Below are 25396 nucleotides of genomic sequence, written 5' to 3'. Positions count from 1 at the left end.
TCTTTTTGAACTCGAAATAAATTGACCTCTCCCTCTCATTCTTCACCACGGGGACATTTACTATAAGGTCCTCGTCCACATGGATTGGCTGCTACCCCGACCTGCCCGCCTCCTAACCCTAACGTATACGCTGTACGACCAGTCTTTGTTGGCGATACGCAGCGACGGGGTCCTGGGTCCGTGCGCCCCATGAATCACGAAGCTTTGCGCAACTTCGTTGGTTTTTTCTCGGCTGACAGGCCTAGCGCTCGGAGGAGGTGTAGCGGGCGCTTCGGCTACGCAGCTCCGTTATTGGTTTGCGGTGGTCTTGGGGGTTGAGAATGATAACCTTCAATACGATCGCACCAAGCCACATGCAAGGCGGTCTATAAGGCTCGCTGCATTCTGCACTCGGGAAAAATTGACCGCTTAACCTTATCGCTGAGTCAAACAGGACTCAACACCCATGATCCCTGCCCACGACTGCATAAGAGATTACGAAGTGGCCAGTCTCCTGGCGAAGCGCCCTTAGCTCGCATCCTAGCCCCGACCTCCCCGAGCGATGGATTATGTATAGTTAATCACTCGGATTTAGTTGCGGGCGCAGGCCGCTGAACAGGCCGAGTGCCAAACTCTCTTATACTAAGTAGTTTACCTAAGTAGTTAATTGTGTGACATCTAAAGGCTGGCAGCGGCCGTGCCCATTCCACCTACCTACGAGAGGTAAATACTCACCCGCAAACCATGCGCAGGAGGTTAACCAAAATCGGTCAACTTGCAACATGTTTCGACCTCGGGAGGCCTGATTAGAAAGATCATCGCCGGCTCACAGGACACAGCATATATGCTTGGTTCTTTTTGTCCCGCGGTCGAATACTCACCACCAAGCTTTGCGGTCAGCAGCAGTTGAGATTCCAAGCATGTACATAATGCTGGCCGCGTCACTCCCCGAAATTTGATACGAACAATAACAGAGGTAGGTACGAAATCCAAGTCACGAGATCACGAGACAAATCGAAAATCGCCAAAGAGCCACCGTGGCCCCTCGCTTTCATCTCCCCCCCCGATGTGCCAGGCGGGTCTCTCCAGAACCGTTGTTTCGCCAGTATGCCGACTGAACCGCTCTGCGTGGGCTATTATTAATCGCGAGTGGGGGTGATTGGTTTCCATGGTCACACCGATGTTAATTCCCGATAATCGAGTGGATTTTGGCTGTCGCCAAACTTTGCCTCCACCACTTTATTGATTCTTGTGTCATGAAAGAACGGAAAAATGAAATGATAATGTTCAACTGTCGCTCAATTCCGATCGGTGAACCATGGCTCGTCATGGCGTCACAACCTTACCTGAGAGGTATGCCATATGGTCGGCGGATCGATTACCCCAAACCCCGAATCTCGTGTATAGGCAATACGGCCGTATGATACGTACCCAGTAGCTAAATTGCACGCACTGATGCGGGATTTGATTTGATATGACAATGGAGGAACCTTAGATCTACCTCAGGGCGATAGGAGGAAATCTTATTGCAGCCTGTCAGCCATGGCCGCACAAGGAACCCCCCACGCTGTGCATTCTTTCGCCTTTCTTCTGGAAGAATCAGGTTGGCCGCCATGCCAAGCGTTGCGCAGAAGTCGCTGAAACTGGTCCAGGGTGGATACGGCCTTTCTAAGCGAGCATAAAGTTCAGCGCCGGCCTCCTCGTGTCGGATTAAGCTTAAGCTTCACTGAGCGCGCACTAGCCACCTGCGATCAGGCCCTGGGACTCTGACACAGATCAAACCAATTTTACGTCGTACACGACCAGTCACATTCTCGGGTAATTTTGATTTGCGGCCCTCCTTTGCACATCCCGCCAGGAATGGGGCTGCCTTGTGAAGGGGCAGCCAAGGCTCACGAATAACCTTACTGCGCTCCTCCCTACCCCACTGCCCAGGCTTGGTCAAGCCACCGTAAGCTTAGCCAAGGCCCTTCCAAGAACTTCCAAGCCCCAGGCATAGCCATGACGAACCCGATCCCGGCTGGCAAGTGTCTTGCTTATCCGCGCTCCCATATGCTGTTTTTAGCATCGTCCACGGCACACCACCCCCCCCTATGTAGGTATCAGGGGGATGAGGATCAGAACCCTGACGTGATCCTTTGTGATCCTCCCTAGACTGAATTTCCATTTTCACTGTCACACTAACAGGCGATACAATGACTCGCTCCAACATCGGGCTAACACCGAGCGACTCAACACTTGCAATGTAGGGTGTAGGGGACATCCGGACGCACGTCTTTTGGATAGCCGCTTCAGCCTCGCCACCCGACCCCCTCCCCCTCGCCCTTCTTTTCCTTTTTCTCTGATTCGACCCAAGGTTCCCATGCATAAAACAGAGTCATGCGAATAGCGTGGATTTGAAATCAGAAAGTCGCCTTCCATGCATTATTCGGCTTTTCGTTTCCTTGAAATTTTCTCCTTTAATCTATTGCATTTTTAAATTTGATTCATGCTGGCTCGCAGCTGATTACTTGTTTTTGCTGTTTTTTTGCACGCCATTCTTGCCTGGGTGCTTTTCCCTATCCCATCTGGATCGTCATTCGCGCTCCATCTTTCAACCTTAGTTGCCTGTCTCCACCCAACTCTGTTTCTCAGAGGCTATTGTATTACCGTTTGTGAATTTTTGATTTTCTTTTTTTTTCTTTCCCAATAATGATTTTTCCTTTTCTAGTAACCACTTTCTCGTTCGGTCGCCATTCTTGCAATCTCGGCGTTTAGCAACTTACGTCCGATCTCTGGGCCCTGGTCCCTTTTTGACTGCTCGGTTCTCTTATTTAACCTTCTTTTAATGATTTTTATTGTTTCGGCCTCCCCTTCATAAGCTTCCGCACGGGACAGCACGGTTGGATCCTGGTATCTTCTATTTGACTTCTCCCCTTCACCCTCCTTTGTGACATCTTTCACCGTCGATTCGATTCCCCCTCCCCAATAAAACCAACTTTTGGGCCGTCACGTCCGTTTCGTCCCTTCTGAGACAGCCATAGAGGGCTTAAACCCACACCTAAACCTTGTGGGGTCCAAGAGTGAGTCGTGACCTCCACTCAACTGTCTGCCTCTGCCTGGAGCCTTTGTGGCCCTCTTCCTGTATTTCCTCTTCCTGTATTTCCTTGTCGGCATTCTTTACGCCCGCTCTCCAACCCACTTGCCCCACAACACAATCTTTGCTGGCGTTCAGCCTTTTCCCTTTTGGAAACGAGGACCACCCAAAAAAAAGAAAACCCAAAATCTGAAAACCCAAAAAAGAAAATTACGCCAATCTAACCCTGTTGGGTGACGTAAAAAAGCTCGGCCATACCCACCTGGAAGCGCCGGTCTCATACACTACTCAGCCTACCCCATACCCGATCAACACTGACTCGGATCCTGGTTCCTCTTATACTGCACCGGGACCCTACTCTCCACTTCTTGTTCTCTCTTCCCCAACTTGATCGACTGCCACCACACCAGGTCACAGGATCACTCCGATTAACGGGATCAATAGAACGGACCGAAGAATAGTCAAAACTTCGGCTCACCGACCAGGTCGCCGCTTCTAGATTCGACCCCAACAGACACCACACACAACAGCACCACAGCACCACCTCGACGCCTCAGCACCAACCACGTCACATCAACTGTCGCACTCACATTCGTCACTGCCGTGGACTCGTCGTCACACGGCAAATAACTTACCCATCCACTCCACCTACCCATCGGGGTCTGCCTGACTTGAAGAGCTTGGATGGAGACGTACTACGGGCACGTCCGCACACCGGCGGACGCTATCATTCTTTTCGAGGCGTGTCGCATCGGCCTACTGCCTCGTGTGCAACGACGACTTTCTGAGAAAGAGCGACAGTCCATCCGCTCGGGCTCAGTATTCGTCTGGGATGAGCGGGAAGCGGGCATGCGACGATGGACCGACGGAAAGTCATGGAGCGCTAGCCGGGTCTCTGGCAGCTTTTTGACATATCGGGAGATGGAGGGCAAACGCGGAGGCGGCAGTGTTTCACAAAGCTCAGTATCAAGAGCCGGCAAGACGCCCGAAAGCACACGAGGAAGCGACGAAGACCGGGGTGACGGCACCGATGAGGGCCCTGATGGCTATCGATATAAACCCGACGGCTTGATGAAGCAATCCTTCAGCATCACGACCTCCACCGGCCAGCACCTCCACCTTATCAGCTACTACTCCCGTTCGCACCCTTCTGCCGCCAATCTTCAACAACCTACAACGGATCCTGCCCTGCGACATGTACGACCTCAGAAGGGTCTGTACCCTGAGTCCACAGTCAACGACCAACAGAACCTCCCTGTCGTCACCCGCGGGCCCATGGCTGGCGCGACAGCATACCCCATTACACCTCATCCGATGGGCAGCTACGCGCGCACCACACACGCTCCGAACTTCACACCTCCATCATATGCCTGGCCTCCAACTCCACTTGCAACCCCGCCAACTGTTGCCGTGCCTCCGTATGGTTCTGCTGCTAGCTATCTCCCGTCTGTCCAGGCAAATGGTCCTCCGGGCCCCCCAGGCCCTTCACCATATGCGCAGGCGCAACACCAACCTCCTCAACACCTTCAAGGGCCTCCGCCGCCGCCTCACTCCCTCCCTCCTCCCCCCCTCCTCACTCCATGCACGGCCCGTATGATCGACCCGCACACCCCGATTCTACCGCTCCTCCGTCTGCTCTGCCGCCAGGATATCCCGGTCGGTCGCCGCGCAGTACGCACGAGGTTCCCCTCCAACAACGGAGCCCACGGTACGCAGCTGGTCCCGATCCTCGCCTGGTTTCGCCGCGGGTTCTAGCGGGCGCAATTCCACAGCCCAGCAGCATCGCCCAAAGCCCTCATATACTAAAGCAGACTCCGCCGACTGCACCTCAACAATTGGGCCCCATCAGCACACCTCCCAAGCCCATCGAGGCCAACGGAGTCCCTGGCATCGGTGCACTGGTCAGCGGTACCTCGCTTGCTCCCATATCCGCCATGTCAGCTCCCAGTGGTGGTCCTGGCAGCCCGCCTAGTGTTCCGAGTTCTCGCCCAGGTATTGGCGATGGTCCTCGTGATATCCCGAACGAGAAGCTTGGTTTCGGCGACGGCCCTGGAAGAGAGGATATTCGCCTCCTTCGCCAGCTGGACCGGGTATTCACCGCATAAATGGCCCAATTTCCGGGGACCTCATGAGAGTTGGCTAAACTCATCCAACATCATACACGACTCTTCCTCTTCATCTCGATTCCCCACAACAAAAGCTCCACTTGCGATACAACGACCATCGCTTGTTTCATCCTTACGTCTCTCAATCGGCTTCTTCAATGTCGTTAACTTGCTCGATTCAACTCTATGTTCTATGGGGCCGGGAGTGTTCTTCATGTGATATCCACCTTATTTATGCCTTTTTGTGTCATTCTTAGCATTTTCTGCATGGGTCGGGCTATTTGCATTTATCTTTCTTTGTGCGATATGGCTCCTGTTTATGGTTCGGGCCCTTCACACCCTTACGTCATGCATTGGGATCGGTCTACACGGTTGGGATACGGTTCTGGTCTTCGATTACTCGGGCAATCGACGTTCTTATTCATATCGAATTATTTGTGTTCCTGTAGTCTTGTAGCTTGCGATGCGATCAGTCGGCTAGATCCTTCGCTCGTATGCTTTTCAGATCATCGCATTTCCGGCGTCATCTAAGTACCACCTGATGGCGTTGTCTTAACATCCTTTGGCGTCTTTGCTGGATCCTTGACCTGTCCAAACCTCCAATTGTGAACAAGCTGTCAAATCTTTGGTTACTACCTAATATATCCACGTTTACTTTTTCAATACCCATAACTTTATAGAAAACTCGTTACTGTGGTAGGATTGGAGGTGCCAAAAATTGAAGGAATACTGTCGTGATGGAGTAGCCTGCAACCATGACCCAAAACGGCATATGGTAGAAGAGCATTTCTTTCTCTTACTAAGAGCTTGCAATGCTGTTGGAAATTCTGACATTTGAGGTATGAGAGGATAAAAGCGAAACTGAAGATGGTTATTATGCATATCGAAATATCGCCGATCACATGCACCGGGCTCACTTTGCGACCCTTTGGTGCAGCACCGTATCAATCAAACATTTCGTATTCAATGCGATCAAATGTCGAGGTCGGCGCTGCGTGTATATGGTTATGGTTATAGTGAGTGGCCTATATTAGTGTAACAATCTGCATAGCACTTGTGAACTATGACGGCACCCTCGTGATTGTAGCACTCAAAAGTTTTCGAAGCTCAAGTCTATTGGGAAATCACCTAGGCATATTCCATGGCTCGAGTCTTCCATTAACACGATAAATTTCATTACACTTGAGGCCATGGCGCCCTGGGTACATAAATGTTACTTATTGTCCTCGTGAGCTCAGCGGGTATCAAGCCCTCACCATGGACCACCATTGATATGACCGAGTTTATAGTTTCGATTTGACTCATTTAAATATACTACGCCGATAGCGATATAACTGATCAATGCGTAGATGATCGTAATCTAAGAAGGGCTCTCAAGCTCTTCACTGACTTTCCGGAGAATGTTTCATGGGACGTATAATCTGCCAAATCCATCAATAAAAATGAGCCATGGTGGTGGCTATTAGCCTTTAAAGTTGGATTGACAAAGAGTTCGAAATACTTGATCGTCTCATTTATTATGTTTTCAGTCTGACGTATGCGGAGCCCTGACGACAATTGACAGGAAATGCTGAAAACCTGACCCTTGGTTGATAATGCAGTGATCTCGGATTAACCATGGCATTCCAGGCAGCCGGCGAGAAAGTGGCTTCGAAACCTGCAGCCTAAAATCTGTAGCTTGGACACAAAAGATAGAATAAATGACACGTGTTTTGTCTGGTCTTTGAATGTCGCTCGTCACAAGAGTAGATCTCAAAGGAATCGTACAGACTTCTCCTGCTGCAGTTCAGTAAATGACAATGAAATAGGTTTGAACAATGAAGATGAATGCTATTCCTCAACCAGAGACGATGTATTGCACAATCAAAAACCTCTGTGCTTTCGAGGTCATATCTAGAAGTCGCGTGGCTACTGCAATTTTCTAGTACTTCCCAGTATTGGCTGCGATTATTTTTAAGTCAGTATATACGCCTCCATCCTAGTCCTATAGATGAGCAACAAAATGTTGAAGTGCTGTTATCACACTGAGGAATGCTTACCTTCCATTGCATGTTTCCAAAGCACGCTATTTTTAGCCCGTTCAAAATTATATTGCGATCAGTTGTCAAGTTCAACGGAGCTCTAGTAGAGCCCCACGAATTGTCGACCTGAATAGGAGGCAAGGACGAAGTTGCGAACAATGGTCGCGCATGGTAGCCTGGGCCAAAGTGCGTTGGGCATCAATGACGATCTGCGATTTACCCGAGGGCTGAAGATCGGATGTTCATCTGGATTGACAGATTAATTAAAGTAAGAGTTTGGCATCGCCACCTCGGTGGATGATCCACCCGTCATGATGCGAATCGAAGTCCATCGAGATCGTCCTTGTCGCACCTTAAGGTCTCCTCCCACTGACAGCACCGCGAAGGAATCATTGAACTTCTAGGATGTATGTCGACAGATCCGAAGGCTTCACGGCGTGGTCAAGCGATGAACTAGCGATCGCTTAATCTATTATGGGCTATCTCGATGATGCATGGTTACCTGTATACCATTGTCGCCAACATAGCCCCTTTTCGTAGTCACGTTGACCTGATTGCTCGATCTATGTCGCCAGAATTTAGTACCTGCATTCCTGTTTCTCCTATTGTGTCTATCAGGTCGTGAACCGTTCCTTTGGGGCGGCGTTAGTGATGGGCTAGTTCGAGTGGATGTGCTGCCACCAATTGCCAGGGACATGACTTTCAAGATTGCGGCATATTTTGCCCAGAGTCTTCGTATAGAAGAGGTGGCTAGCATTGACATGCAGAGAGAGGGGCATATCGTGGCATGAGAATGGCTCGATGGATGGCGTGATGATCTCTCTCACCCCCAGGACCCGGAGATTTGGTTCGCGAGGGGCTAACGCTGGTCTATTGATTTTCCACCACCATCCCGTCAATCACCCATTGCGCGCCGGATGGCCAGAACATTAGAAATGTATGACAGGAACAATGAAAGAGAAACGTAGACGAAGGCAGTGGGAAACAACGGCCCATTGTAGACAATACACAATAGTACCCATTCTCTTTGTCGCTTACGATTACTCGTCGGCTATCTCAGCCAAGAATAGATCTGTACATATCTGGGTAGTCACTGGCAGTTGAGTAGATAGATGTCGACATTAACTCGTTCCCAGGACAATGGAATGATCCACACTACCCGAAAGCCCTATCGCACCATGTTCCTCGGAAATGCCACGAACTACTCACCAGCGGCTCAGGCTTGGCTGGGTGCAAGATCGCGTAGACTACTGACGCCAGAAAGTCTATTGAAGATAGATCGCAGCAGTCGCCAAGTTTGACCTTGATTATAGTAGTATTGGACCGACGAGGACGGCCATTGGAAGAGCCGGCGCAAACTATTGTTTGCAGGGGTCGACGACAGCTGACCTGCGAGCTGTCCAGTCAGTAGCATTTCAGAGCAGCCAGAAGCCATAGCCTCCGCCAAGCGTACAGCTGGTCTTGTCACCCCCAGGCAACAGACGAACTCACATCGTGACCTCGAGTCATGTCTAAGACAGAATACGAGAAACGACTGAGAGATTGAATCTGGACCGGACAAAGAGGGCAGTGAGGCTCCCCCGAAAGATCGCATCAATGCTTATTCGAAATAGAGGCCATTTCATTCGCTCTCTGGATATCCATTCTCAACCCCCTACCTGTCGTTTTTCCATGAGGTTCTCTGATTCCATGCAGTCGCCTTGCTCTCGCCCCCATCTCGCACCGGGGTTCACGCTAGACCGCGGCCCGCGTGCCGTCGGTCCTAATTTCTCTGTTGATGACCAGGTGGCTGAGTTTGCGTGTGATCGCTACGATGTGACCAAAATAGGAGTGGATTGACTGAAAAGTGGGGACTTCTCGAAGCTAAGTCCATCGTGCGGCATGGCTATTTTCCCTTGCTGGGGGCGGCAGCTGCTAACTGTTAGCTGCTGGTGGCCCGACCTAGCACAGGTAGCTCCTGTCAAGATGATGAACCGAACGAGTAAGGCCGACGACGACGGGTGGGTGTGTGTGTGTGTGTGCGTATGTGTAGATTCTCAAACTTGATCCGAGGTTGCGCTAGATGGGATTAGGCATGTAGAGATCGCCCCGTTCTTGGGCTGATGACCACCAGACGGATTGGAACCTGCTGGGCGACGGGAGATTTCTGACATATAAGAGCGCTGTCATTGGCGAGCCGGGGGAACCGAGGGTATAAATGTTGGGAGCGTCATAAGTGCCAGTGCGGTAGGAGAATAATATGGAGAATTCGTTTGTTTTTTGCTACTCGTAGGGGTGCTTCAGTTTGCAAGTCGGTCAGAAGCGCAGTCGGCGTTGAGAGGTGGGTGGGCGGGAGGGGAGGCGAGAGGAGGATGGAAAATTAAATGGGGATTATTCTTTTTCAGGCTGTTCGTCCACGAACCAACGGTGGCTGGACCATGCTTATGCAGACTGGCCTTGTTATAACGTGTGCTGTTATAGGCCCAGCCTCGGGGACCTGCTCTAGACTCTCGGGCGTCAAAGCTCGTCGTCGTCTACAAAACCAACGACCGCCCAAAGACGACAATTACGTCGGATCGACCAGGGGGGGAGAGGGTAAGATTTTGGCCCACTTCTGGCCTCCGCGCTCCACCCTCCTCCGAGGTCAGAAAAATGATTGGGTTGATGGTACTGCACCAAGAGGTCAAAGATTGAAGCTGTGACTGCATGCCAGCCAATCCGGAGGGGATCATCGACTTGCTCGGGATACCTGCTCTTCTGGTACACGAGGTCAGGTGGATCGGCCTGTTTAGTCTGGAGGCGTCATCCGCACGAAGCGCCAGGCACGATGGATGCAGTGCAGGACGTTGACAAGTTGGAGATGTTGTCGGCTAAATGGAGTTATTTTCTTTGTTTCCTTTTTTCCTCCCCTTTCATCTTCATATTTCTTTTGATACCCCCCACCAGGAACACGAAAGCCATGCGCGACCGGTAGAACGAACCTGCATCGAAGCTAGGGCTAGCCGTAGTATACTTCGGCACCAACCGATGGTTCATCTCCACACCAAACGCGATGGGCGGGAACAACCTTCATGGTGTAGAGTGGTTGCGAGACAAAGACCCTCCAGGATATTCGGCAGGGATGACGGGTACAACTGCACTGGCAGCGGGGGCTTAGCTACCCTAAGGTACCTTAGGCAGTCCCCCTTCGTGCGCGAGGTTTTATACCCCGCGGAGCACGTTGCAGGGACAGGATTGAGCAAGCACATCTGCGACAAATTCCAGCGGCGCATGATTGGATCCCGCAGTTTAGGGTCAGATCATTGTCGACTGTGCCGGGCGATCTCCGCGGCGTAAATTGGCTTAATTTGCCCTCTGCCATGGCACGGGTTGGCAGGGCTCCATCGGATTGCATAAGGTCGTTTGACCAGGCAGGCTAGTTCGACTTCAGGACCTCAGAGTGGATAACGAGCCAGCAACCAAGCCACTCGAGCCCCGTGCGCCCGCGGATTCCGGTACCTGGGCTTCAAGGAGACTAGGAAGGCAACTAGCAAGGATCGCTGCTGAAACTCTGGCGGATTGCCCCAGGGGGGGCAGCCGTGGTCTCAGCTGATGCCGGTGGAAAATGCTAAAAGGCTCTGCGATGGCGGGCCCCTCCGATCATACGAGAGCATGAAAGGCCATTAACTCCAGACTGTCTCGACGGGGGTTAGCCCATTTCCTTGTTGGGCGGCCGGCAGATCCCTGGGGGTTGCAGCTCCTCGCCACATTCCATTCTTGTTGAGTCTTGCTGTCTCGTGCGCGCTCCAAGGCCGGGGCTTTAGGGTTGGGAAACTTGGGTGGCTTGGGCCCTGCGCGGAGGGGGAACTGCGGGCTGGACGTGAATCCGTGATGTCCGTGGACCGGCGGACGAACCTGGGGGAAACCATCGAGTGACAAGCTGCTGATTTGGGCGAGCACAGCGACAGACCGGAGGTGAAACCCGCAGGAAGGAATACGTATGTCCGATCCTGGTCGATTCCCTGCAGCGGATGTCCGTGCTGCTAGAAGATCTGGCCCACTTACCCCAGATTGTCCGCCGTCGTACAAGGCCCCGAGTTGCGTAACAGATTGGAATGTGGACGGAGCGGGTGGCAGGGGTCCATGAAAGGTGCAGGAGCTTTGGCCGAGACGAGGCCCTGGGGAAGACGCGGGTCGAGTCGTCGCCGTGGCAGTATACCTTGGGGCAAGCAGTGTAGGAGGGCCAGCATCGGGTAAGGAGAGATGATCTTTAATTTGGATTGGCGCTGTTCGCTTTCCGGTCCCGTGAAACCTGCCGCGCTTTCCCTCGATGAAAAGGGAAGGGCGATGGCCGCTGTCCAACCAACCAAGTTAGTAACCTAAACTCGTGTGGGGGTATGCTTTCTTTTCCGGCTGTACGATTTACCCTGCAAGTGCGATGTGAATCCATGAGGGAGTCAGTATTATAGACCAACGGGAACAATGAGGTCTTACCTCACTGGGCAGGACTTCGGGTCGCAGAGCAATAGGAAGGCCTGCCGGTGGGGACTAGCGCCGAAGGAAACTCCAGCGTTAACTGGTAAATTCGGAATAGTGACCTCGTCGAAAGTACCTGGGTGGAATCGCTGCCCTCAGGATTGCCTGTTTCCACCCGAACCCGCGAGAAAATCCGAATGGGATGGAAATCATACGGAATAATCTGGCCACGCTGTTCCAAACCCTCCCATCCGATTCATTATGCGATGTCTACCTAGGTACAGAGGTATACGGTCCAGGATGTTTAATACCCAGGTGACTATAGCCGCCTTCCTTCCCGAGCGTGGGCCGATGCTAGACAAAATGTGGAGCGAGGTTCATGAACAGGCAACCCCCAGTTGTGGCATGAGAGATCCAAAAAAAAAAGAAAAAGGAAAACAATCAAATCTAAGGAAAATATTGCTTTTTCTTTTTCCCTGTCCCCATTTTTCCTCGCTTCTTCACTGCAAATCAGGTCGTCCGATCCAACATGCCGGGCAGCCTCCCCCGCATGCAAAGTTAAACTCTTATAGCGAGGACAATTCGTATGACCTCAGCCTTTCCATTACGAATTTCCATATGTTGCGCAAATGCTGCCTTGAATTTCTTCGCCGGTTTCCCCCTCCCCACCCCATATGATCATCCACCTAATCTGCATCCCACCTGTACACTACATAACCGCCTCTTTACCCCCCCCCCCGCCGCCCCAATTTTATACCCGGCGACCGAATTCCCTCCCCTCTCATCAGCAGAAGCACCTGGCTCACTCGTTCCCCCTCCCCCTTTGGTGCCTATCCCTTTCTCTCTCCCCTTCCGTTCTTCCTCCGGACGGCGCCAGGTTCAATGTTGTCCATGCAGAATTCTCCGCTATTCGCACACCCTGATTTAACCGGACCGGGCTTGCAGGACGAGGGCTGCTCCGGAGGCCCGAATATCCCCGCCGTGCCCGCTGGCTTTTCCGGCATCAGGGCCAGCATATCTAGCACCAGCACCGGCGCGAGTCCCGATGATACCTCGACCGATTCACCAGACTGGCAGCGCGGGTTGGACAGGTCGCCGCCAGCGGATCTGGATGCGCCCGTGAATGTAGTTAGCAGATCACCCGACGTCTACGACCCCCGCGCGCACGACCAAGACATGGACGACGGACTGCCCAAGGTGGAGGAGTTGGACGACGAGGACATCCAGAGCATCAAGCCGTCCGAGGTGGGGAATCAACAGAACGCGGGCGCTCCCGCCGCCGTTCCACGGAAACGTGGACGCCCTCGCAAACACCCGCTGCCTGCACCGGGGAACCAGGCCAAGGTCACCAAGGGCCGGTCCAAGACGGGCTGCATCACCTGTCGCCGCCGCAAGAAGAAATGCGACGAGACCAAGCCAGCGTAAGTCATCAGAAACCACCCTTCCCCCCCCAAGAATGTGCCGTGGAGACAACTTCGACGGGACTAACCCACCGGTCTTTCTCAGATGTCTGAACTGCCAGAAGAATGCCGTGGTCTGTGAAGGTTACCCGCCGAAGGAGATCTGGAAGAGCGGGAGACAGAAGATGGCGGACGGTACGTGATCAACCGGAGAAATTTGGATTCGGGCGTGACCTGGACCGGGCGCGCAATCAGACCAGGTGAACTGACCATCCTGCCCTCGCAGCCGTCCTCACCCACTCCCTCGCAACCGTCCCGCGCAACCTCCCCCTCCTCATCGACGGAATCGAAACCGATATCGACCGCCGTTTCCTCGATCACTTCGTGTACGGCTTCAGCCGCGTCCTGACCCTCATCAACGATGATTCGAACCCGTTCAAAGAGATCCTTCTCCCGATGGCGACCCAACACCGGGGGTTGATGCACTCGCTGATGTGTTTGTCGGGATCGCACCTGTCAGGACTCGATCCGGAACCGAAGTTGAAGGAGCGCAAATACTACCATTTCCACCGGGCGATTCAGGACCTGAAGGACAATATCACGGCTTCATCCGCGCAGGGAGATGACCAAGAGCAGCAACTCCTGGTCGAGGATCCGATCATCGCTTCGACCATTGCGCTCAGTCTGAATACGATCTGCGAAGGCGAAACGAACGGTGAATACCGACCGCACATGGATGCCGCTCGGTACCTGCTCGTCTCGCAGCAGCCGCGGAACGAAAAGTTTCGCCAGTTTATCGTCGAGTTCTTCCAGTACCACGATATCTCGAACGCTCTCACATCTTTGGACCGTCGTCCTTCTCTTCTTCCCTCCGGACTGCGGCTGCCTGATTTCGTACCGGGTGCGCAGGCAGGTATGTTTCTTGGGGTCTTCGATGGTCTATTCAACCATATCTCGGAGATCACTCAGCTGCGGGACCGTATCCGGCAACGCTTCAACGAGGGATACGAACCGGCAGTGGACTACCAGACACTGAGTGAGGCAGTCCAGATCGACACCGCGATCCGGACCTGGAAAACTTCGCACGAAGAAGATACCCCGAATTGGTTGCTGGCTCAACTCTACAGGCAGTCTACATGGGTCTATCTCTACCGCACTATCCGACCCTCGCGGCCTAGCGACAAGATCGCTCAAGTTGTGGATGACGGCCTGTCTTATTTGGACCGCTTGCCGCAGGATGCGGGTGCATATAGCATTGTCCTGATGCCGCTGTTCCTTCTGGGTTGCTCAGCATTTGTGCCGGCGCAGCGCGAGCGTATCCAGAAAGGATTCGAGTCTCTTCAGGCCTATTCGAACCTACGCAACATCGAACCGGCTTTCAAGGTGGTGACGCGTGTCTGGGAGATCATGGACACTCAAATCGAGGACAGCTGGGATTGGGAGAAGATCATCCGTGACATGAACATGGATTTTCTCATCACCTGAACCTACTTCCCTTTATTGTTTTACCTTCTCTCTCTCCGGAGTACCTCTTGATTGATACCCTTTTTTTGACCCTTCAATTCTCATACCTCTCTTTTTTTCTCCTGTTTGTCTCTTCAATGTCTCACATTCCACATGATGATATTTCCTTCTGGGAAGCTGTACTATGTTATGTGGCGTTTTTTCCTGTTATTTTGGGTCCGCATCTGCATTTGGCGGAAAGGGACCGGCCTGTTCGTATTGCATGCTGACTGGCGAGTGTGACTGGCGTGTGAGTTGTCCCCCAGATCCCGCAGCAAGGGTGTCTGGGGGTCCTGGCGGAGGACCGGGGGAAAGGCGGGGAGGGGGACCGAGAGTCCACCCCGGTCGATCCACTCCTCTTCCGGGGCCATGATAGTGTACAGCTGGACACTTTGTGTGCTGTACCGGCACTGCGCGGGGCATGCACGAATTGCAGAGCCTAAAAAATCGAGGGTGTTTTGTCCATGGCGGGTGTTTTGATCAGCAGAGCACATATTGATGACGACAGGGCGTTGGCCTTTTTTTGATTATCTGGATGGCGAATGTTTTGGGTCTCTTGGATTGGCTGACGCTGTATATGTCCATATTGAGTCTGTATTTACATTTTACCTCTGCTCATGTGAAATGTGATGTGTATACTAAACGAATCTTTGAAAAGAACGAGTAAACATTGAGGGGCGAATTGTATCGTTGGTAATTCCAATTCCAAAATGAGATGAGTCACCAGGAATGTTACCTACTCAGAATCTGCCAACGACGGGATAACGCCCCACAAGATTTATTGGTCTAGATGATGTTCTTGGCGATAGGATCGTGAACTAACCCTCTCGGCCCACGGGTGGATGTGTCGTCCTAGCATAACGCAAGGAAAGGCTCGTCGACGTCCAAACTGGTTTCACCACGTTCAAGATTCCGTGACTGGATGAGACTCTTTACGTCTAATTTAGGTCAAGCACTGCACAATAAAACTTAACAGAGCATTGCGAAATGAAACCCGGGGGGGGGGGTTTACTCCGCAATAACCCGCACAATAACCTGGCACAATTGTACCTCGTGACCCTCTCGTGACCCTTTCAAGAAATGCTGGCCCAGCCAACATGCCAAAGCTACTCACCGAACACTTGGCAGTGCTACTTTCTAAAGCAATGGCAAAGGTACTGAAAGGTATTCTGAACCGTAATCACCCAGCGTCGAGTTGGTGCATTGTAACCCAATTTGCGCTCCAACGCCGTTTCAGTCCAAGATGTGCCCACATTGTCAGCACATCGTATCCGGTGGCGCTTTCCATGATGCAGCGACAAATTCCAATGTTCCGTAGCAAATAAATTGCCTACACGCCCTTCTTAAGATTGGTTCCTTTGGTAATGTCTCACTACGCTGATCATTTTCGGCCTGATCGTGACGCTGCGGGCCTCTGACCTAGCTTCAAGGTCTAGAAACAATACGTGGAGAATGGTTGTTTTCCTGTAAATCTACTGCATTATGTTTGCGCTTTCAGATTGTTAATTTTTCGAGTTGATCGCGAGCAGATCCTGATAATTTGTCCCGGCTTTCAAGATATTGCAACAGTTCCACAAGTTTTCTATTTGGCCCATATGTCGGTGCTTGATTGGCATCCTAGTCTGAATTACTAGTACTTCCTAGAATCTACTGGAATACCTTCCTGGACTAGAAACCGCGAAATTTTACAATGAGAGCGCAGACTCTGTGCCATTGCCGTTTCAGCTTTTCACGATGCAGCGGCGGATCCCTCCAGGGCAGCAAGGGCTGTCTGCATGTCGGTGTCGGTGTTCGTTACGATACGCACAGTAGTCGAAGATAATTACAGACCTTGAACGGGGAAATACTCATGAAAGGAGAAAGAAGACTAAGTTGGTATGGCCGGTTTAAAAATAAAGGCTAGACAGTAGGAATAGAGACCTCTTTAAATATCGGAATGATTTCCTACCACGTCTTTGCTCTCACATTTGGTATCGCAGGATCGGTCACAATATATCCAGGGCTAAAATCTATCAGCCAAAACTTCGTAAAGCAATATTTATGATGGAGAAGGAACCTACTCTGCAACGACCTGATTCTCCAACCATTTGCCATGAGTTTTGAATCCTTCTGTCCCAGCACGAAGAAGAGTCTTGCGCCTCTCCTCGACTGTCCTCGCAATCAAGGCTTGTACCAGCTTAAATATCCACGGTACCTCTGCCCTAGTCAGAAGATCTGACTTGCAAAAGCCCGGGAGCCACAGCATTCACTACCACCAAAGGAATCCCGTACTCATCTCTCGGCAACAGTTGAGCCAGTTCCATTGCGATGAAGATGTCCATCAGCTTTGTGGCACCGTAGCGCTCGGTCACACTTTGCGATCGCTCCCATTGGTCGAATTTGTTGAGAGTACGAAGAATGCGATCCTCATATCGCTCGGGGAATTTGATCGACTTGTGGATGTCACTCGTAAGAACGACCAAATGAGGTTGGGCTAGAGGTGCTTCTGCTTCGTTCGCAGGAGTAGTGGCAGCAAGTACAAGCTGAGCAACGCAGTGGAAAGCACATTGACTTGGAGGCTCTTATCCCAGCCATCGTGGGTAAGAAGGCCGTCGACGCGATTCCAGCGTTCATGATGGCCATGCCCAGCCAGGCTCCCTCGAAAACGTGCTTCCACACTCTGTCGGCGAAGGTCTTGATGCTAGCAGACGACTCGAGGTCAATGGGCCAGACGAATACCTTTTGGTCGCGGGTGGAGTGAGTGGTCGACTCAATATCTGATTTGGCCGCTTCACCTTTGGAGAACGAGTGAACTCCTAGAATGACGGTGGAAGCACCCAAGGCGAGCGTGTGTCGCGAGGCCTCTCGGCCGAGGCCGGGGATAGCCCCAGTAACCAGGACATTTCTTCTTTTGATGGATGAGGGCAGGGTAGAGTCATCCTGGTGAAAATTAAACCGTGTAGCCAACTCATACTTTTCTACCATGTTCTTCGATTTTTCGCCTTCCGTGAATATTTGACTGGAGCTCGGCTTCATCGGACGGGAGATAGCAACCCGGCATCGTGGACAGGTTGGTGAGAATGTGATGTGATGTCCCAGTGTGTCTACAAACTATGCGATATGTGCTAATAGCTGCCCTAAATTATAAGTTTAGGGAGTATTCAGTCAGTATCGTGACATTCCCTGGCCAGAAGCAGTATCTGGTTGATGTTGGATGCGGCGGGAATGTCCTAAACTCCCCCTACCTCTCATTCCGGAATCGGTCGTCCGCAATATCGGAACTCAAGACCTGCAACCCATTTACAACAAGAACTCAGACGTCACTGAGCAACAGCAAGGTCGATGGATTTATCAATACCGAAACGCCGAGGGTTAACCGCGGTCGACGGCATACACATTCACCGAGATCGAGTTTACATTGAAAGACTTTGAAATCATGAACTTTTTTACTAATTTGAGCCCGGAATAGTTCTTAGCAAAAAGAATTTTGGTGTTCAAATTTCTTGTTGAAGTTGGCAAGATCATGGGTAAAGTTATCATGAACCAAGACCGGGTCAAAAGGAACACGGGCGAGAAGAACCTACTGGTCCAAACATGTCGAATCGAAGAGGAGAGGTTAAGGGCATTGGAAGAGGTGCTTCAATTGGAGAGGAGGTCAATGGGATCAGAGGGAGAGTGTCGTCGTTGGATATGGTGTCTTGACGATGGCCTGGGGATCCTGTCCTTCGTGGCAACAACTAGTCACCATCTGAACTAAATGGGATCAGCATTTACCTCTAAAACTTTCAAATTTTTAGACGAGAACGATTTTATTTGACCAGAAGAAATTGGCTTCGATTTAACAGGAGTCTCTTAAGATGATATGGCGAGTACATGGGAAACATGACATCATCGCAACACTGATAAGTGGCTCGGGGGCTATTAGTCCGAGAACGACATAGGCTCAGATTTCTTAAGACACAGTAATCGCCCCTGCTGAAGATCTCTCCGTGACCAAAGGAAACAGAAATCACAACATTTGTCTGTAGAGCTGACCATCGTGCGATTTAAAGTAGCTGTTCCTTTTCTGTACAGCGGCGGCCATCAATCCGATCATAACCCCGCGCGGAGTTACCCCGATTATTTGACCCCCGCGCTGTCCGACCTCGGTCAGTGATATCCCGCTCCCCCACGCTTCCCAGCGTTACTCTCGACTGTCATTTCTTAATCTCGTCACTCGAAACAAATTCCATCGCGACGTATATTTGAACAAAACTTTCCAAGTCGCGCTCCGCTGTCGAAAATGCCCTTCAACACTCCTATCCAGACCACCCTCAATGGTCCCTCTGTCGCGTTCGGTTTCTGGCTCACGTATGTTTGAGTAACGACTATCGTGGAAGCTCGATCCTAGCTCGGCGACTTCATGGCGTCAGTCACCTCTCGAATCGATGGCTAATCAACAATTCTTCCTGCAGGCTTCCAAGCGCCGCTGTCGCAAAGACTATTGTCCACGGTTCATCCGGGTCTTCGACTAAGTTCAGCTGGATCTTGGTTGACGCTGAACATGGCCTGATTTCTGACAACCACTACTATGAGGTTGGTCTCCGCTAGACTCGAATCCCAGCTTCGAAAGATCGCGACTAACGAAGTTGCAGCTGAACAACGCCATCGGCTCCGAAGGCGTCAGCCCTATTATCCGGATTCCATTCGCCCAGGAGTGGATGGTTAAGCGTGCCCTCGATGCTGGTGCTCACGGAATCATGACCCCTATGTGCCATACAGCGGTGCGTACTCCAAGAACAGACAGAAGAGCTCAAATGCTCGTCCTAACCGGGAGTTTGGTGACTAATTATGGCTTTGGTCTTTCTAGGAGGAAGCTGCCAACATTGTCAAGTGGACTCGCTACCCACCCGTTGGAACCCGTGGCTACGGACCCATGTTTGCGCCTCACTCGTTTGCCGGAGTTGACCCCGGTGCTGACCACGATGACGGTGCGAACGACGGCTTGACCGTTGCTGTGCAGATCGAGTCTCAGTCGGGAGTTGACAATGTTGAGAAGATCGCGGCCGTTGATGGAATTGACGTTCTCTTCATCGGACCTTTCGATCTTGCTAAGCAGACTGGTGTCACTCGTGGGGGCGAAGAGCACGAAGCTATTATTCAGCGCATCCTGAAGGCGGCCCACGGAGCTGGCAAGAAGGCCGCTATCTTCTGTGGGTTCCAAACAGTTCCTTATATCTGGCTTGGGCATTGATCGCTGACTTTGTTTCAAATAGGTACCGATGGAAACGACTCACGCAACCGCGCTCAACAAGGGTTCGACATGATCTCTGTCAACACCGATGTTGGTGTTATCCGTACAGGCATGCTGAATGAGCTGAAAGTTGCGAATGGAGAGAGCGTGCAGCGCGGCCCTGGGGGCTACTAGTCGCGTTACGAACTAAAATAACTCCACTGAGTGAGATAAAAGATCTATGTAAATATTCAGCTAACGTGCAAAATTCATATTCCAGGCGATCAAATGCCAGCACCATACATACCCTACAATTAGGTACTACTGTATATACTTGGGAGTACTGTACCCTAGAGTAGGATGCAAGATGACCTGTCACTGCGTCAAAATCTCTCCTCGTCTATGGGGGCTTGTCGATCCCCCTTTGGATCTTCCGTGATCTGCAGAGGATCAGAAGCATCCATCCCAAGAGATGCTTCAAGTTTTCTAGAACTGCCCGATTAGGAAAGGGCGCCTCCTCGCTTAGACGCAAGGCGCCACGTGTGCTGAGTCATCCGGAATGTACCCAGGCCGAGCCAATGAGGCTTCCGCATGGCCTGCGCGACGCCGACGGGGTGGGGCTTCGTTCTCGCCTTCGTACTCGAAAAGGTGGTCGGTCCGGGGTGAGGTGGAGTCGAGAGCCTAGGGAGTTAAGACCCTCGCGGATTTTGCTTGTTGCAGAATGGCCTTCACATGGCGACGAGAAGTGGTGAGAGGCCGACATACAGCGAGGGAAGCAAGGCCAAGGTTATCCCGAGCTCTCTTTTGGATCAAACAGCGCAACCGACCATCGTTTGACATCATTTCTTCGACTCAGTGAGCTCACTGCAAGCCTCTTGACTTATTCTCCGACTTCAACCTGAACGCAACAATTCTGCGAGAGATGGTCAAATTTGGAAACACCAAGCGACTGAGAATCTTTCAACCTACTATTCACGACTCGTGAGCTCATGATGGAAAAAAAGGATCCCATTACGGAATTGAGCGAGCAAAAGGCCACAACTCTCGATGCAGTCCTTCTGGACTCGACATATAACCTGTCCCTGCGAGCAGTCGAGCCCGTCGATGTGAAAGTCGACGGTCTGTCCCTCGACATCGATACATCTCCATCAATATGGAAGAGATCTCCTGTCCAGTTTTGGCGCGGCCTCCGCGGCCAGAAACTCGATAGCCATTCGAAAACTGTCCTCCAAGACGTGGGGGCTGATATGCCGAGTGGCAGTTTGACCGCAATCATCGGCAGTAGTGGATCAGGCAAAACGTCTCTGCTGAACCTGATGGCCAATCGAATGTCTCTCTCTCGAGCCAAAGTTACGGGAACGACCACCTTCAACGGCGACACAGATATCGAAAGCGTTCGCAGCGCCTATGTCATGCAGGAGGACGTCCTGATACCGACGTTGACTGTTCGTGAAACTCTCCGATATTCGGCAGATCTTCGATTGCCGCCTCCCATCACCCAAAAAGAACGATATGCTATCGTCGAGCAGGCAATTCTTGAACTAGGGCTGAAGGAGTGTGCCGACACGCGTATCGGAACAACAGCCCATAAAGGATGCAGCGGTGGCGAGAAGCGACGGACTAGTATCGGCGTGCAGCTGCTTGCAAACCCGTCTGTGTTGTTTTGTGATGAACCAACGACAGGCCTCGACGCAACCAGTGCTTTCCAAATCATCCGGACGTTAAAACGACTAGCACGAGATGGCCGAACGGTGATAATCTCGATACATGCACCTCGATCAGAAATATGGAGCCTCTTCGACAATGTAATTCTGTTGGCGAGAGGCTCGCCACTGTACAGTGGTCCCGTGGACGCGTCAATATCCCATTTCGAGCAATGTGGCCACGGTCTTCCCCCGTTCGTGAACCCTGCCGAGTTTCTCATCGATCTCGCTGCTATCGATAACCGCAGTGAAACTCTGGAAGCTGCGTCGTATGTTCGAGTAGATCAGCTGCGAGAGATGTGGCGATCGAAAACAGCAAAGGAGGAAGCTGCCGAGAAGAACCTCAGCGTGCCGGCAGCAGGCCGAGGGGAGAAAAGAGGCATGCAAAAAGTCTCGTTCCGTCGACAGTTTGATGTGTTGACATCGCGGACTTTCGTCACCACGATTCGTGATCCAATGGGCTTGGCCGGCAGCTTGCTTGAGGCAGTTGGTATGGCTGTGATAAATGGATGGATCTTTTTACAGCTCGACGAAAGCCAAGCAGGTATCCGTTCCCGACAAGGTAGCCTGTATACCGCCAGCAGTCTGAATGGGTATCTTATTCTCTTGTATGAGACCTACCGGCTGACAATCGACATTCGCCTTTTCGATCGAGAGCGCAATGAAGGCGTCGTTGGGGTTCCTGCTTTCCTGCTCAGCCGCCGCGTTGCACGGTTTCCGCTTGAAGATTTGCCAGTGCCGCTGCTGTTTGCCGTCATCTTCTACTTCATGGTTGGTTACCGAATTGACGCCGCACAGTTTTTCATCTTCTTTGTTTTGACGTTGTTGACGGTAAGGTTTCCTGTCTATGGTGTTTCCCGGTCCCAAATACTGATTTCGACCAGCACTATACGGCCGTCACATTTGCTGCCGTATCAATTGGCATTGCACGAAATTTCTCTGGAGCTAGCCTCGTGGGCAATCTGTGCTTCACGCTACAATCCTTCACATGCGGATTCTTTGTCCAATCGCAGCAGATACCAGTCTACACGAGGTGGCTCAAATGGTGCGCCTACACCTTTTACATATTCGGAGCCTTGAGTGCAAATGAATTCATCGGACCCGAAGGATCAGAGCTCGGTCAATTCTATGACTGCCCGTATTCCGATAACCCTCTGAGCCCAGAGTGCAAGGAATACACTGGACGATACATCATGGAAAGTCTAGGTCTACCGTCCAATTGGATTTGGCGACCTATTGTGGTGCTCGTGGCATTTACCATTGGGCATTCCATCGCAGCCGCTCTGCTGTTGCAGTACAATCGTTTCGCCATCGATATCGCCCAGGCTCGTCAGTCGGAGTCAGATCCATCTGCAGGAAAGGCGAAAATTGCGATTCGTCCTGCGGAGGAGGTGCGGCGGGTGGCCATATCGCTGGATAAGTATGCTCTGGAGGTACGAAAGCGACGGCTGCCATGGAAAGAATCATTCAAGCTCCAGATCCTGCGACCCATTACCGCCGAGTTCCAACCAGGCCAGCTGAATATCATTATGGGACCATCTGGCAGCGGGAAGACATCGTTACTGAATTCGATGGCCTGTCGACTTCACGGCTCTACGGGAACACAGTACCGTGTGCACGGGCAGATGCTGTACAATGGAGCGGAGCCATCTGAAAGCGTAATTCGCTCAGTAACATCATTCGTGACACAGGACGACGATGCCCTGATGCCATCCTTGACCGTCCGTGAGAGTCTCCGTTTTGCAGCTGGGCTGCGACTACCGACATGGATGTCTCGCGAAGAGAAGTATCACAGGGCTGAGGAGATTCTCTACAAGATGGGACTCAAAGAATGTGCTGATAACCTAATTGGTAGCGATCTGATCAAGGGGATCAGTGGTGGTGAAAAGCGTCGCGTCACCATTGCAATCCAGATCCTCACTGACCCAAAGGTGCTTCTGTTGGACGAGCCAACGTCGGGTCTCGACGCTTTCACGGCAATGTCCATCATCGAAGTTCTTCAAGCTCTCGCAGCTGAAGGCCGTACGCTGGTAATGACGATTCACCAGTCACGCTCAAGTCTTTTCGATAATTTCTCGCAAGTCTTGCTCTTGGCTCGCGGTGGATATCCTGTCTATGCCGGTCCAGGGCAGGAGATGTTGGCACATTTCGCAGCCGCTGGTCATGAATGTCCGCGCACAACCAATCCAGCTGACTTCGTTTTGGATCTGATCACTGTCGACCTCCAACAGGAAGATCGCGAGATCATGACCCGCGAGCGCGTGAGAAAGCTGATTGCTAGCTGGGCCGATGCAACTCTTCAACTGGGGCGAGCGGCTTCCAAGATTGCAACTCCGGCAGAGCTGGGCAGTCTTCGTCGTCAGATGCTGCCATTCCACATTACCTTCCCCCTTGTACTGTATCGGTCATTCCTCAATTTCTGGCGGCAGCCGCCCTTGGTGATGGCGCGGTCTATGCAGATTGTCGGAATAGCGATTATCATGGCGCTATTTTTTGCACCATTGAAGAATGACTATCCTTCTGTTCAATCACGAATGGGGTTTATTCAGGAATTTGCGGCCTTGTACTTTGTCGGTAAGTGACACCAACCCATTTCCGTGACAGGCTTGAAATGCATGCTAACTATGAAATAGGCATGCTCCAAAACATCGCCATCTATCCGAACGAGCGCGATGTCTTCTATCGAGAAGAAGCCGACAACTGCTATTCAGCAGAGACTTTCATCCTCTCCTATACCACCATAGAAGTGCCCTTCGAGATCGCCTCGGCCCTGCTGTTCGGCGTGCTAGCTGCATACGCAGACAACCTCAAGCGCAGTGTGCAAATGTTCCTCATTAGCTCCTTCAACTGCTTTTGCATCATCAGCTGTGGCGAGTCGGTGGGAATCATGTTCTGCACTCTCTTCTCGCACGTCGGGTTTGCCGTTAACGTAACATCGATCTTACTTTCCATTTCGACGATTCTCGGCGGCGTCATGAGTTTGAATGTGAACGATGTCCTGCAAGGAATCAACCATCTTTCTCCGATCAAATACGCCATTGCCAACCTGGCCCCGTACTCTTTGCATGGGCAGCAATTCTACTGTTCTGCTTCACAACGGCTGGCGAATGGGAAGTGTCCTATTGAAACAGGTGATCAAATCTTGGATCTTTATAACCTGAACAAGTCAGGCCCGATGAATATCATGGCCTTGGGCGTATGCACCATCATCTACCGGTTTGTGGCATATGCGTTTCTCCGGGCGATGCGATCACACCGGTTGATGGAGCGCTGGCGTGAATGGCGACGGGTTCGACGAGCGAACAGCACCTGACCAGGAAATGGATTCCGTTTTCGGAGCTTGGACTGTAGATATTCGTGATTATTTACCTACTGCCTAAAGCCATACCCGGTCGTCTTCCGAGTATCTATCTGGCCACCTACCTAGTCCTCTATCCAGTTCCCTTGAGACCAGCCGCCTCGCCTACTCCATGCAGTAATCTACACTGATACATACCCTACCCTACAAATTGGTACCTTACAATGGTAAAGTCTAGATCCAGTGTATGGTCGATGACTAATGATGAATGTGATGGTCCCCGGCAAAGAGAAGTCTATCCAGCCAAGCCCGTCTCCGTCTTCTTCCTCTTTGTGACGACAGTCGAGCATCCAGAGAACCCAGAATATCACAGCCACGCCTTGAGCGGAAAAGTTCGCCGCCTCAAAAATGTCTTCATTTAGAGTTGCTTCTTGGGGCTTCTGGTCACCACGCTACAGCACTTAGGCGAAGCTTGGCGCCGTCAGGTTTGGGTCGAGTTGGGGTCAGTCTGTACATCTTCTCCTTGAATTTGAACCGCATTAATGAGTTGATGCTGCTCATTGTCTGATTGGCGCAGCACATTCTGGCTCAGCATTTGCCCGATAAGGCCACACTGCAGTGCGATTGGCCTGTTGCCTACCGGTTGACAATGCTGGAGCGGTTCACCCAAACTTGGGCAACATCCG

General features: G+C 51.7%; 5 protein-coding genes across 5 annotated transcripts; 4 read left to right on the top strand and 1 right to left on the bottom strand.

The window, feature by feature from the left end:
* Nucleotides 1-3739: 3739 nt before the first annotated feature.
* On the top strand, nucleotides 3740-5160 carry N7532_004251 (camp independent regulatory protein; the record flags this gene model as incomplete). Its single annotated transcript, XM_056616745.1, has 2 exons — nucleotides 3740-4473; nucleotides 4536-5160. The coding sequence occupies 2 exons, from the start codon at nucleotides 3740-3742 to the stop codon at nucleotides 5158-5160; spliced, it is 1359 nt and encodes a 452-aa protein (XP_056477102.1).
* Nucleotides 5161-12497: 7337 nt separating this feature from the next.
* N7532_004250 (Zn(II)2Cys6 transcription factor) lies at nucleotides 12498-14500 on the top strand (the record flags this gene model as incomplete). Its single annotated transcript, XM_056616744.1, has 3 exons — nucleotides 12498-13036; nucleotides 13122-13210; nucleotides 13302-14500. The coding sequence occupies 3 exons, from the start codon at nucleotides 12498-12500 to the stop codon at nucleotides 14498-14500; spliced, it is 1827 nt and encodes a 608-aa protein (XP_056477101.1).
* A 2074-nt stretch (nucleotides 14501-16574) lies between these two features.
* On the bottom strand, nucleotides 16575-17482 carry N7532_004249 (putative short-chain dehydrogenase; the record flags this gene model as incomplete). Its single annotated transcript, XM_056616743.1, has 3 exons — nucleotides 16575-16736; nucleotides 16768-17068; nucleotides 17115-17482. The coding sequence occupies 3 exons, from the start codon at nucleotides 17480-17482 to the stop codon at nucleotides 16575-16577; spliced, it is 831 nt and encodes a 276-aa protein (XP_056477100.1).
* Nucleotides 17483-18779: 1297 nt separating this feature from the next.
* N7532_004248 (HpcH/HpaI aldolase family protein) lies at nucleotides 18780-19904 on the top strand (the record flags this gene model as incomplete). The annotated part of the gene is made up of 5 exons (XM_056616742.1): nucleotides 18780-18847; nucleotides 18952-19072; nucleotides 19132-19260; nucleotides 19347-19689; nucleotides 19753-19904. The coding sequence occupies 5 exons, from the start codon at nucleotides 18780-18782 to the stop codon at nucleotides 19902-19904; spliced, it is 813 nt and encodes a 270-aa protein (XP_056477099.1).
* A 794-nt stretch (nucleotides 19905-20698) lies between these two features.
* Nucleotides 20699-24725, top strand: N7532_004247 (putative ABC efflux transporter; the record flags this gene model as incomplete). The annotated part of the gene is made up of 3 exons (XM_056616741.1): nucleotides 20699-22243; nucleotides 22297-23986; nucleotides 24046-24725. 3 exons carry the CDS (start codon nucleotides 20699-20701, stop codon nucleotides 24723-24725), a joined length of 3915 nt encoding a protein of 1304 aa, XP_056477098.1.
* Nucleotides 24726-25396: the final 671 nt, after the last annotated feature.

This window comes from Penicillium argentinense (assembly GCF_028826775.1).
Source record: "Penicillium argentinense strain IBT 30761 chromosome Unknown utg000004l_segment0_segment0, whole genome shotgun sequence".
In the NCBI taxonomy this organism is placed as follows: domain Eukaryota; kingdom Fungi; phylum Ascomycota; class Eurotiomycetes; order Eurotiales; family Aspergillaceae; genus Penicillium; species Penicillium argentinense.
This window is presented reverse-complemented; position numbering and strand designations above follow the sequence as displayed.